The sequence below is a fragment of the Hippopotamus amphibius genome, chromosome X (genome assembly GCF_030028045.1).
Source record: "Hippopotamus amphibius kiboko isolate mHipAmp2 chromosome X, mHipAmp2.hap2, whole genome shotgun sequence".
Taxonomy (NCBI): domain Eukaryota; kingdom Metazoa; phylum Chordata; class Mammalia; order Artiodactyla; family Hippopotamidae; genus Hippopotamus; species Hippopotamus amphibius.
In genome coordinates, this window is record NC_080203.1 from 93,905,268 (window position 1) to 93,918,386 (window position 13,119).

At 54.7% G+C, this 13,119-nt stretch overlaps 2 protein-coding genes across 3 annotated transcripts in view; one reads left to right on the plus strand and one right to left on the minus strand.

Moving 5' to 3' along the window:
- The window catches only part of PPP1R3F (protein phosphatase 1 regulatory subunit 3F), a 28,621-nt gene extending 20,357 nt beyond the window's left edge, over positions 1 to 8,264 (minus strand). Inside the window, exon 1 of one of the 2 annotated variants that reach the window (XM_057718723.1) lies at positions 8,196 to 8,264. Coding sequence is in view for 1 of the 2 variants with exons in the window: in XM_057718722.1 (XP_057574705.1) it covers positions 4,061 to 4,065 (5 nt within the window). In the remaining variant the exon portion in view is untranslated. Of the gene's footprint in view, positions 1 to 4,060; positions 4,159 to 8,195 lie in introns of those variants that run through there. The other variant, XM_057718722.1, reaches the window with a different exon arrangement.
- FOXP3 (forkhead box P3) lies at positions 6,576 to 12,705 on the plus strand. The gene is made up of 10 exons (XM_057718724.1): positions 6,576 to 6,785; positions 7,307 to 7,411; positions 7,502 to 7,640; positions 8,004 to 8,265; positions 9,138 to 9,225; positions 9,419 to 9,499; positions 10,272 to 10,422; positions 11,087 to 11,163; positions 12,233 to 12,334; positions 12,556 to 12,705. The coding sequence occupies exons 1-10, from the start codon at positions 6,576 to 6,578 to the stop codon at positions 12,703 to 12,705; spliced, it is 1,365 nt and encodes a 454-aa protein (XP_057574707.1).
- The last annotated feature ends 414 nt before the right edge of the window (positions 12,706 to 13,119 follow it).

The following is a 13,119-nucleotide window of genomic DNA, read 5'->3' on the forward strand; positions in this document are numbered from 1 at the left end:
CAGTAATAATAGTAATAACAGACGCCAGAAGACTGATAGAGCAAATACTTAATCAGTGCCGAGGCAGGGGCAAAGATAAATAAGTGGGTCGATGTGTAGATGGGTAGGATTTTTGAAAAAATCAACTGCCAGTCTTTATGAATCGCAGAGCTGTGAACAACTTGAAACGCTGTCCAGGTGTAACTGAAACTTTCAACTATGTCTCCGGCATACCTTCGGCTCTTCTCTCTCCATGTCTCCCATCCCTCTTTGTCTCACTCTTTTCGTGTTTCTCTGCCCCTCTCTTTCTCTGTTCCCCTGGCATGCAGACTCTCCATCCCTCGGTCTTTCTCTGGCCCTGACCATCTCCCTTGTCACTGTCTCCTCCATCTTGACCTCACTCCATCTATCTCCTTTCCTCCGTCTCTCCCACTGCCTTTCCTGCTCACTCATCTTGCCTTCCCCCTGCCTGCCTCTCCCCCGGCCCTAGCATCTAGCACAGAGCTGCGTACAGTTAGCGCTTAATAACAGTGTGTTGAGTAACGTTGAGGAGGATATTTAATTTTACAAGAATGAGCATCAATTCTGTTTGCCCGAATCGAAAGAGGATTGTAGGCTGTCAGGCTGGGCTGAGCACTTAACTCAAATTTGTGCTTGTAGTGCATCAGGAGACCCTCCTGCGGGGGGGCGGGGGGGCTTCATTCCATTGTTAACCATGGTTCAGCTGTGGGGCCCTACCCTCAGGACCTGGGGTGTGTGTGTGTGTGTGTGTGTGTGTGTGTGTGTGTGTGTGTGTGCGCGCGCGCGTGCGTGCGTGCACGCACACGCGTGCGCATGCAGCCAAAATGCATGTCCAGGAACAGAGGAGGCCATTCAGGGCTGGGGTGACCTCGTCGCTGCAGGCTTAGCAAGTGCTCACTGTTAACTGTTAGTATTTTTTAACCAAATTAGAATCGTGCTGTCTAGCTATCTATTGGTTTTGTTTCTGTTTTATTCAACGAACAGGAGCATTTTTGTAGGTCACTGAAAAATGTTTCAACATATGATCTTTCATAACTGTCTAGACTGTCCTCACATCGGTATGAACCACGACTGGTTCAACCAAGTGCTGATTTTTGGACATTTGGGTTGTTTCTAGTTTTTCCCCGTAATTATCCCTGATTAGTTTCTTGTATTCCTACAAATCAAGTGGCTAGGGCAAAGTGTTTGTGCGTTTTTAAGGTTTCTGACCCTCTCTGCAAATTGTTCTTCCAAAAGGTTGTCCTGTTTTATGTTCCCTCTACTCAAGCTAACCGTGGGTGGGTATTATCATTTTTTAATCCTTTCTCAACATAACAGGTAAGAAAAATATTACCATGTTGTTGAAATTTACATCTTTCAATCACTTACACTGTTCATTAACGATATGTGCTTTTTTTTTTTTTTTTCAGTTGTCTGGTCATGTCCTTAGTCCTAATAGGGTGTCATCATTTTTTATTGATTGATTTGTCACAGCTCTTTATATAAAAGGATATTAACCTTCCATCAGCCATACATATATAGCAAATATTTTCTCTCAATTCATCATTTGCTGAAGTTGTTTTTCTATTTGTTTACGCTGTCTTGTGATGCTTATGAGGTTTTTATATTGTCAACAAAGTTAGTCTTTTCTTCTGTGGTTACTGTCTCTGGTTTTGTGCTTAGAAAGTCCTTTCCCACTTGAAAATGAGATAAATGTTCACCTCTGTTGGCTTCTATTCTCTTTTATGGCTTCATTTTTTCCATTTACTGTAGAGGTTAAGCGTGTGGGTACTGGAGCCAGACTGTCTGGGACAAACCCAGCCTCAGCCCAAGCAATCTGTGTGATTTTTAGCCAGGCATTTAACTTCTCGTTACCTCCATTTCCTCATAGGTACCATGATGGTTATAATAGTACCGACCTCAAAGGATGGTTGTGAGGATTAAATCGTTCCACCTTGTTAAATGCTTAGCATAAGGCCTGGCATACAGTAAACCCAAGACCCATATAAGATATTATTATTTATCTCTCTAATGGATCTGGAATTTATTTTAAGGTCTATGATGAGGGTGACATTTCAAACTGGGCAGGGAGGGGTTGGTGGGAAAATGGACCGGTTAGTCATTATTTTCCCCTTAATTATTCCAGAAACATTTGTTAAACAATCTATCCTCCAGCATCCCCCGGTTTGAAATGCCACATTCATCACAAACTCCATTCCCTCTAGACGTTGGTCTGTATTTGAGCTTTTCCATTCTGTTCTGTTCCTCCGTGGCTGTTCTGGTGCCTGGGCCACACTGCTTTGCTGATTGTTGCCCTGCAATACAGTACAGCGCCCCGCGAAGGCCCTGGCATCTTGCCCTCTGTTATTCCTCGTTATTTTGGGATAATGAAGGATCAGCTCCTCCAGCCAGAGACCAGCAACTGTTCTTATTTGGAGCACCTCTCTCTCTGTCTCTGTCTCTCTGTCTGTCTCTCTCTCTCTCTCTCTCTCGCACGCGCGCTCTCTGTCTGTCTCTCCCCATCTCCCTGTATTGTTTCTGTCTCTCTTGTTCTGTCTCTCTTTGACTTTCTGCTCCTATGGGTTCCTTCCCCTTCTTCACTGTCTCTCCTTCTCTCAGTGTCTCTCACTATCTCTCTTGTTCCCTTTCTTTCTCTCTCTGTGTGTCTATCTCTATCCCACCACGTCTCTCCCATATCTCTCTATAGCTCTTGTTCTCTGTGTCTCTCTGTTTCCGGCTCTCTTTGCCTCTCTGTATCCCTGTCTCTCAGCCAGTCCCCTGGATAGAAGGGCAATTATCGAATCAAAGCCCTGCAGACACCTAACAGCTCACTCAGACACAGAGCACAAGGCCCCTGGCCCTCATCCACTCCACACCTCGCCCCTTCCCAGCATACAGAGGGGCAAATTGAGGCCGGGAGATGGGGGGGGGGCTCTCTGAAGGCCTCACAGAGGTGCAGTGGCAGAGTTCAGACCCAAACTCAGCTCTCAGGACTCTCAATGGGGCCCTGGCTCTGTCTCTCTCCCCCACTGTCGGCCTCAGTTTACCACTCAGCACCAATGGCAGGGGCAGGGGGACCCTGGACGGCCTCCCAGCTGCTGCCATTCCCCCTTCTGCCCTCTCACAAGGTGGACCCTCATTGTCACTGTGTGGGGCCAGCCTCACAAGAGCCAGGCTGGGTGGAGTCCCAGGGCCCCATGGGTCAGGAGGCCTCATGGCCAGAGGGTGGTGATACTAGAGGGACATACGTCAGTCAGTCTATCTGTGGGTCTGGCTGTGAGCAGAGCTCAGCCATGTCTCCAGAGTTGGCACAGGTCCCTGGGACCCTCTGTCCCGGGGCCCCTCAGAGAGCCTGGTGGTAGACTCTCTACTGGCAAAGTCCAGGGCTTTGCCTGCTCCCGCCATGAGGTCCTAACTGAAGGTGTGCCCGCCTCAATGTCCCCTTCCTTCCCTCCCCATCTCTGGCAGAGTGTCTGTGAGTCTGGGAGTCCTGTCCCAGAATGGACAAGGAGACAGAGGCCCTGCAGGGTCCATCTACTGATCACCGACATTTTGTTAAGCATTTCATGTGCATTAACTTTGGAAGATGGGTACGATTATTGCCCCATTTTACATATAAGCCTGAGGAGAGTTACAGCTAGTTAGTTTCACAGCCTGGCCCCAGGCTGGGGGAAGCAGAGGGGATGATTCTGACCCTCCTGCGTTTGCAGAACTTAGGAGGGAGGCTGAGGGGAGGCTTGCTGCAATTCCAGGCCTGGTAGGCGGGAGGCACTATGAACTTCGGGAAGTTCCAGTGAGTTTGGACACCAGGGACATAAGCCTTCACCCACTGAGAAGTTGGACCCATGGACCCCACAGAGTCTGTGGGTTTCAGATTCTGGGATATTTTGAATCTGAGAAATGATGTTCTACGATTCTGAGGTTCTGGCATAGTACCATTTGACAACCCTGAGGGTCCTAGTCTCTGTGGGGTCTGCATGGTGCTCCCCAAGCATCAAACCTTGGGCCTCTCCATGGCCCCAAAAGGGCCAGGTCTACAGGGCCCAGGGCTTATCATGGTGGCCAGATGGACGTCACTCACCACATCCGCCAGCACCCACATCACCCCACCTGGGCCAAGCTGGCTGCAGGACGGGACGGCCAATTCTCGGAACGAAACCCGTGGGGTGGGGTACCTGCCCCCTTCTCTTCCTCCTTGGTGCCGATGAAGCCCAGCGCATCCGGCCGCCATGACGTCAATGGCGGAAATATCTGGGGAAGTCGGGGGCTGTGACAACAGGGCCCAGATGCAGACCCCGATACGAAAACACAATCTGTGTCCCAGAAACATCCTCCATGTGGCTTCTGAGAAATAGTCAGAAAGGGACGCCCCAACAGACAGTGCAGGAAGCTGGCTGCCCAGCCTGGCCCTCCAGGTACCCCACCACCAGACAGACCATATCTCCGGCCCCATTCTAAGAATGCATCTACGCTGCCCTGAGTCAGGTTGTTCCCGGTGTTTCTGGGGAGGCGATTTCTTATAAGCTTTGGCCAAGGATCCAGGCAGCTTGAGAAGTGACCACAGGCTAGCCATGTAGGCCAGATCAGAGCGGTGGAAAACATCCCCTCCTCATTCACCAAAACCTGTATTGGTTTGCTCAGGTCTTCTGTGACAAAGTACCGCAAACTAGGTGGCTTAAACAACAGAAATGTTTTGTCTCACAGTTCTGGAGGCCAGAAGTCCGAGATCAAGGTGTCAGCAGTGTTGGTTCCTTGTAGGGCTGCAAGGGAGAATCTGTTTATGCCTCTCTCCTAGCTTTGGATGATTTACTGGCAGTCTGACGTTCCTTGCCTTATACAAGCATCACCCCGTTGCCTTCATGCACTCATTTGTTCACTCACCTCTTCCAGGTCATCGACATTCTCTCTGGCCCTTGTCCTGAGCCTCCATAGACCCAGGCTCCTGATTCTCACGCAGTAATGTTCTAAGCCCCCGAGAGATGAAGGGTTTAATTACCTGGATTCTCATCCCCACCTCCCTCAGCACCATAGCTCTGACAGCCCCCATGAGCTGACAGCGAAGAAAGGAAGGAGCAACTACCCGCTCAGAACCCTCCTTCCACTCCCCAGGGCTGCTCTTGGCAGCTGCGTGCCCAACCCAGTGCTGTGGGGTGGGGTGGGGACACACACACACACACACACACACACACACACACACATACACGCACACACATGCTTTCCGGAGAAAGAAGTAGAGCGCTCAAGTCACCATGGGGCTGTGGAACACTGCACCTGGTTGTCCCCTTCAGTAAAATGGAAGTTGGACTTGGCAGTCCCTTCCAGCTCTGGCTTCCTCTCAGATTGGGATTATAGGATTCTGAGAAACCAAGGCCCTGCCCGTCAGGGAGTGTAAGGCCCTGGAGCCATTCTGGAGGACTTTCTGGATAGGGCTCCGGTAGGGGAAGAGGAGGAGGAGCGGGCATTCCAGGCAGGTGGCTAGCACGAGCAAAGGCTTGGAGGCAGGCCTGGAGGGCAGAGATTGGGGTAAACTCTGGTGGGAGCCGAGTCGAGGAGCTCGTGCAGGCCCTGGCTCAAGAGAGCCCATCTCTCCTCCTCTCTGGCACCTGTCCTGCCAGCTCCGTGCAGGGCAGGAGCCCAGAGATGATCTCAGATGGAGATACCTGTCTAAGCTCCAGACTCCTGTCCTCAGTTCCCACTCGGCCTCGCCACTTGCACGTCTAGTGCCAGACTCTTCATGTCTCTCCACACCTGGATCACTACCCCCAACCCTGCTCCCCCAACTCCCCCATCTCAGGTCATGTCAGCTCTGTCCTTCCAGCTGCTCAGCTAATACCCAGAAGTCACCTTGACCCTTCCTCTCTCACCCTCCGCATCCAAGCTATCAGCAAATTCTCCTGACTCCACCTTCAAAACATGAACTCAGAATCCACCCACTTCTCACCATCTCCACTGCCATCATCCTGGTCTGGACTGTTGCTTGCCTGGACTATTGCAGTAGCCTCCTCACTAGTCCCCCTACTTCTGCCCTCACCTTGCTTGAGTCTGCCCCTCTCACAGCAGCCAGAAGGATCTTTTGAGTCCATGCCGCCTTTCACCCCCAGATATGCCCAAGTCACTGGGGTAACATAACATTCCCAGGAGAAAATCAGAAACCAGCCCCAGTGAGATCATCAAAAGTTGTGTGGCCCATACTGGGTTCAGGGAGGACAGGAGGGCTGAGGCTTGACGACCACCACTCAAGTGCTGAGGCCCCACAAACCACCCCAAATTTCCCACCGCCCTCATGGAGGACACCTCCCCACCAGGCCTGTGCCAGCGTGTACAGGCACGCTGTGTGCTGGGTCTGTGTACGTCTGCACGTGGGGTGTGCTTGGAGACAAAGGCACACCTGTGTTCCTGACACCAAGTGTGTTTGTACTCATGCACACACACGTGACCAGAGCTGGGGTGCCTTTGGGACCTGCCCCAGCCAGTGCCTGCTCTGACCAGAGGGGGTGTCCACGTGGTTCAGATGGTTGAGTATGTCACACACATCCCAGCACATGTGTAACTCCTTCCCCTTGTGTCCCCGCAGCCTGCCCTTGGACAAGGACCCAATGCCCAACCCCAGGCCAGCCAAGCCCTTGGCCCCTTCCTTGGTACTCAGCCCATCCCCAGGAGCCTCGCCCAGCTGGAGGGCTGCACCTAAGGCCTCAGACCAGCTGGGAGCCAAGGGCCCAGGGACAATCTTCCAGGGCCGGGATCTCCGAGGTGGGGCCCACGCCTCCTCTTCCTCTTTGAACCCCACGCCACCATCGCAGCTGCAGGTGAGGCCTAGGGCCCAGGACGGGGCAGGCAGGGTGGGGTACCTGGGCCTACAGGTGCCGACCTTTACTGTGGCACTGGGCGGGGGGCCCAGCTGGGGCACAGGAAGTGGTTTTCTGGGTCCCAGGCACGTCTGTGACTTATGCAGATGTCATGGGGCCAAGAAAGTCCCCACTTAGCAGGTCTCAGAGATTCGAGGCTCTCCACGACCTCCCAATCCCTGTCTCAGGATAGGAGACCCTATCGTGGTCCCACAGGCATAGCCATGTATGTCTCCATCCCCATGTGACAGAGGGCTTGGGACCCAGGGAGGTGAGGTGACAGGATGGAGGCCAGCTCCGCCACTTATTGGCTTGTTTGATCTTGAAAAAGCCACTCAATCTCCCTGAGCCTCAGTTTCCACGTATGTAAAATGGGGTTGGTCATGGTACCTCGTACGTGGGGTTGTGGTGAGGAGTATATGGATTAGATGCATAGAACAGTGACCATGAGGATGGCATCTCACCCGCCTGCCTTCCACCAGCTGCCCACAGTGCCCCTCGTCATGGTGGCACCCTCCGGAGCACGGCTGGGTCCTTCGCCCCACTTGCAGGCACTTCTCCAGGACAGGCCTCACTTTGTGCACCAGGTACCAACCCAGTAACAAGCAGGGAGGAGGGAGAAGGTGGGAGAACTGGGGAGGGGACCTGGCTGAACCACGGCCCCCATGTGCCCCTAGCTCTCAACAGTGGATGCCCATGCCCGGACCCCTGTGCTTCAGGTGCGCCCACTGGACAGCCCAGCTATGATCAGCCTCCCGCCACCCACTGCTGCTACCGGGGTCTTCTCCCTCAAGGCCCGGCCCGGCCTGCCACCTGGTAACACTGTACCCCACAGCTCCCCAGAGCCCCCAATCCTTGAACATATGCGGTGTGGGCTGCTGACTTGCGGCTCTCAGGAGGCCAGCGGTGTCAGGTCTTATCATCTTGGAAACTCCAACCTCTAAAAAATGTCAGGCTCAGAACCTTAAAGACACAGAATGTCAAAATCGCGGAACCACAGATCTTTGCAAAGTTAGTCGAAATGTCAGCGCAGTCTTTGAGCTGCTCCACCAGAAGCCTTGGAGGTTAGGGACCACAGAGCCCCCTGAGAGTCTGGGCCTGCGAAGCTCAGGAGGCCTTGTGGGCTGAGCTCCAGAGCCTGGCCCCCAGCCCCCAGAGGTGCCCTGTCCTCACCCACAGGGATCAACGTGGCCAGCCTGGAGTGGGTGTCCAGGGAGCCGGCACTGCTCTGCACCTTCCCAAGCCCCGGTGTGCCCAGGAAGGACAGGTCAGTGTTCAGGGCTGGGAAGGACCCCTGCCCTGCCATCCCCTCTTCTGACACACTTTGTCCCCCTAGCACCCTTTCGACCGTGCCTCAGGGCTCCTACTCACTGCTGGCAAATGGTGTCTGCAAGTGGCCCGGATGTGAGAAGGTCTTCAAGGAGCCAGAGGACTTCCTCAAGTGAGTGGGCCGGGCCTGTTCTGGTCCAGGGGGGCCCCAGTTTGTGGGAGGAGGCCTGGGGTGCAGGTCTCTGCTCAGGCCTCATCCTGATAAGGGGTGAGATGAAAGAGGCAAAAGCTGAGACGATGGGTTCAGATCCTGGCTCCACCACTCACTGGCTCTGTGACCTTGGGCAAGTTACTTAGTTTCTCTGAGCCTCGGTTTCCTCATCTGTATACTGGGGACATCGTAAGAGAGGTGTGTGCTGTGACGTACCTCCATTCTACAGACAAAGAAACTGAAGCCAAAGAGGTTAAGTGTCTTGATCAAGGTTACCCAGTTCCTGAGTGACAGCCAGGCTCCGGAATCCACATTCCTAAGTGCTTTGCCCTGCTACCCCCTCATGCCAGCACACCAGTCTGATTTTATTGATCCCCAAAGTCCCAGATCCTCCTCACGATGGCTGTTGCTGCCTCCTCCCAGCCCCATCACTCTCTCTCTCTCTCTCACATACACACACACACACCCTCTTCCAACCATACCCAACTATCAGCGGCAACTCAATGCATCCTGTCCTCTTCACAACCAAGCTTTTGCACAGGCTGTCCCCTCCACCTGGAATGCCTTTCCCAGTCTCACTTACCTGGCCCGCTCTCAGCTCACTACCCTTCCATCATCATCTCCAGCACCCTGGCCATACAGTAGATGCCAAGCAGCAGGTGTTGAAGGAATGACAGGTGTGAAAGGAAGACTGAAGTAGAAAGAGGGGAGGGAGACTGAGGCTCTGAGGAGAGACCTTCCTCCCAGAGGGTCTGAGCCCTCCCCCCTCGGAATGTTGAGCCCGGAGGCCAAGCTTGTCACAGTCACCCACATGGACTCTTCCCTCTACCCAGGCACTGCCAGGCAGACCATCTCCTGGATGAGAAGGGCAGGGCACAGTGTCTCCTCCAGAGGGAGGTGGTGCAGTCTCTGGAGCAACAGGTGACATGGGGGGCAGGGGTGGGGTGGTGGTGGGTGAACCGTACGTCTACCCTGTGCCAGGAGCCAAGCTCACCCAGGATGGGGGCTGGCATGAAGGAAGGAAGGGGGCACTCCCAGGGAAGACCACAGCGTGCGCAAAGGTGGTGGTGGAGCAAGACCAAGTCGAGGCCTCACTCTGTGCCTGTCGTCACAGCTGGTGCTGGAGAAGGAGAAGCTGGGTGCTATGCAGGCCCACCTGACCGGGAAGATGGCCCCAACCAAGGCTCCATCCGCGGTGAGCCACCCCAGACCCACAGGTGGCACAGACTGCTGGGGGGCAGGGGAGGGGCCCTGTAGAGGACAGGGGACGTATCCTTGCACCCAGGCCCTGGGATCTCTGGGCCCCAGTCCCCAGCTCCAAACATGCCCAGACCTGGGAATCTGTCCCTTTCTACTTACAAACCCTCTGACCTTAAGATCCAAAAACATCATGATCTTGAGTTTATAAAGCAACAGCAAATCGCCCAACACCGAATGCAGACTGTGTGCCGCTAGCAGGACCAACTATATAATTCACAGGGCCCATGCAAAATGCAATCAAGGGGCGCAGATTTCAAAATGATGACTGCAGAGCATTGAACAAAGTGCAGGGCCCTGGGCGCCTTCAGAGATCACACAGAAGCCGGCCCTGGGTGTCAGGCACTGTTTCTGAGCACTCTGGTGATGTTAACATTTAATCCTCATGATGCCGCTGTGAGGTAGATATTACTATCATCCCCAATTCACAGGTGAGGAAAATTGAGGCCACGGAGGCTTAGGTGACATTCCCAAGCTCACAGTTGGGTAGCAGAGGAGCCCAATTCAACCCTAGCTCGTGGCCCCACCATTGGTGCGCTACACACACTAGTGTCCACACCCGCACTTTAATAAATGTGGCTAGTGCTGCTTTGTGGGATTCTGCATCAGAGTGGAATCGAGAAAAGGGTGCCCTTAATTTTAAAAACACTTACTGGAAACTAAAGTGGAACGTTTAAACCTTGGTCGCCAGCCTCTCCCTCTTCCCCCAGGCATCATCCGACAAGGGCTCCTGCTGTATTGTAGCCACTGGCACCCCTGGCACTGCCATCCCAGCCTGGCCGGGCCCCCAGGAGGCCCCCGAAGGCCTGTTTGCTGTGCGGAGGCACCTCTGGGGCAGCCACGGAAACAGCACGTTCCCAGGTAAGGATGGTCTGTGCCCTCTGAGCCCCTCATCTCCCTGACTGGGTGGGGGGCTGCTCTTCTCCACCACTGCCACCCAGACTTTGGAAACTGGCAACTGCTTGCAAAAGCTTCCCCTCTGGATTTCCATGGCCTCCAAGCCCCCACTGTGGTCTCAGATGTGTAGTCCTAGCCCTGTCTCCCCTGAGGGCGGGGGCTCACTCACTCTGGGCTTTAGCTACTCCATTTGGTCACCAGAAGGGGGGGAGCTAGCTTAGTAATTCCCAGGCATTCTCCCTCTTCCCACCAAGGAAAAGCAGGGTGACTCGCCCAAAATCACCAGTCCCCTACCACCTGCCAGGTCTGGGCTATGGGCTTAACAGGGATTAGGACCTTTGAGTGCCATCCTGGCTCTGCCACTTAACCAGTTACATCCAGTTTGTGTGGAAGTTACTTCACTTCTTTCAAACCTTGGGGAGAAAAAGCCCCGTTTTGGTGGGAGTGGTGCAAAGGGGAAATGATACCATTTATGTCAAATGCTTAGCAGACAGTGACTGTGATCCTGGAAAGCGGTGTTCACAGTGGTATTTCAGGCGTGCAGGCTTGACAGCTGGTCGAGAGTAGAGGGTGGGAGAGGGAGCGAGGAGTTCCCCGACGGGACCTGATCCCTCCCCACCTCTGACAGAGTTCTTCCACAACATGGACTACTTCAAGTTCCACAACATGCGGCCCCCTTTCACCTATGCCACCCTCATCCGCTGGGTAAGCAGGGTGCCGGGAAGAGAGAGCCGGGGTGGAGGACATGCCTCCCTCTGAGCACCCCCAGGCAGGTTCCTGCATGAACAAACCCACACCCCAGATGTGATTCCCCCATCCTCACCCCAGACCCGCCCCCAAACCCACAACTAAACTGCCATCCAAGCCAGTGCAAGCTAAAAGCTGGCCCTAAACCCACCCCCTTCCTGATGGCCACCTCAGCTCCATACCTAACTGCCTGCCGGGCCTATAAATAGCCCACACACTAGCCCGATTTCTTCCCCTTGCCCTACATCCGCCCCAGGTACTGCAACTCCTTACCTAGCCCTGACGCACCCCAGTCTGTCAGTACATTCCCCCACTAGACCCCATCTCTAACCCCTTCCTTGTAACACCTGACTCTTAACCTCACCCCATCCCAACACCTTCCTCCTCCTCTCTCTAATGCCTTCCCAGAGGCTTCACCAGAGCCCGCCCGTACCTTCATCCTAGGCTCACACCTAACCCTACACAACGCCACCCGTTCGCCTACCTAGCTCCATCCCATCCCAACCGAGCCTCACCACAACCTCATTCTTGACCCTGAACCTAACCTTTAACATCACTGACACATCTCTAAGCCCATCTCTGACTTCTGACCTAATGACACACGTCATCCCACCCCTCACCCCTCACCTCACCCCAGTTCATCCCCAGACTGACTCTTAACCAGCCACTTCCCTGACCTTTAACTCTGCCTGGCCCTTACCCTTCCCAAATCCTGAAACCTCACCCCCACAGAGAACTCCAACTCCAACTCCACCCCAGAAATTTAACTTAACTCCAGCCCTAACCCTGAACCAGACCCTATTCCAACTTCAGCCCTGACCCTTCACCTAAGCCCATCTCAGCCCCACCCTCACCCCACTTCTAACCCTGTCTCTGACCCGTCACCCTACACTATCTCCCTTCCTTTCTTCATCTTCCCTGTCCCCACAATTCCACCCAGGTCAGAAGGCCCAAGGTGGGCCAGTGCCCCTCTCAGCCCAAATGTGGGGGAGCGGCTCCCCTTACCCCCACACTCCCTAACCTCCAGGCCATCCTGGAGGCTCCCGAGAAGCAGCGGACACTCAACGAGATCTATCACTGGTTTACACGCATGTTTGCCTTCTTCAGAAACCACCCTGCCACCTGGAAGGTGAGCTCCTCTGGAGGTGGCAGTGGCTGGGAGGGCCTCAAATGCCACCGTGGTGCTGGGTCAAGTTCAGGAGCGGGTGGGCCTGGGACTGGGCTTGTTGAGAAAGGGCAGGCGGTCGATTTTTGGTGAGGACTGCTGGCCTCAGAGGATGACTGCCTGCCTGCTCCCCCACCTCACCCCACCCCCGGCCCCGGCCTGGCTGGCTGGTCCTCCTTCCACAGAATGCCATCCGCCACAACCTGAGTCTGCACAAGTGCTTCGTGCGCGTGGAGAGCGAGAAGGGGGCCGTGTGGACCGTGGATGAGTTCGAGTTCCGCAAGAAGAGGAGCCAGAGGCCCAGCAGGTGTTCCAATCCCACACCAGGCCCCTGACCTCAAAGCCAGGAAAGAAGGAAGGACAGGGGCCAAAACAGGGGGGCAGAAGTGGCTGGGGGCAGAGGTGACCGGCCCTGGATGCGCCTGCAGGGACCAAGAAGTAAGGTGTGCACCATCTTGCTGGCCAGGGACCCTGCTCCCCAGCTGACCGCCCTCCTGGATCACATGCTCTGCACCAAGGCTGCTCAGGGGGACCCCGGCCCCGACCCCAACCCCGCCCCACCCCGCCCCAGCCCCCTGTGACGGGCTCTCCAGCCAAACTGAGCCTTCACAACCGACCACACACACAGCCTGCCTCAGTCGCTCTCACAGATGACCTTGGGGCTGGAAAGGTCACAGAGAGTCGCAATCCTTTCCCCTGGACTGAATAGAAACCCCAAAACACGAAGAGCCTGCCTCAGTACACTCACA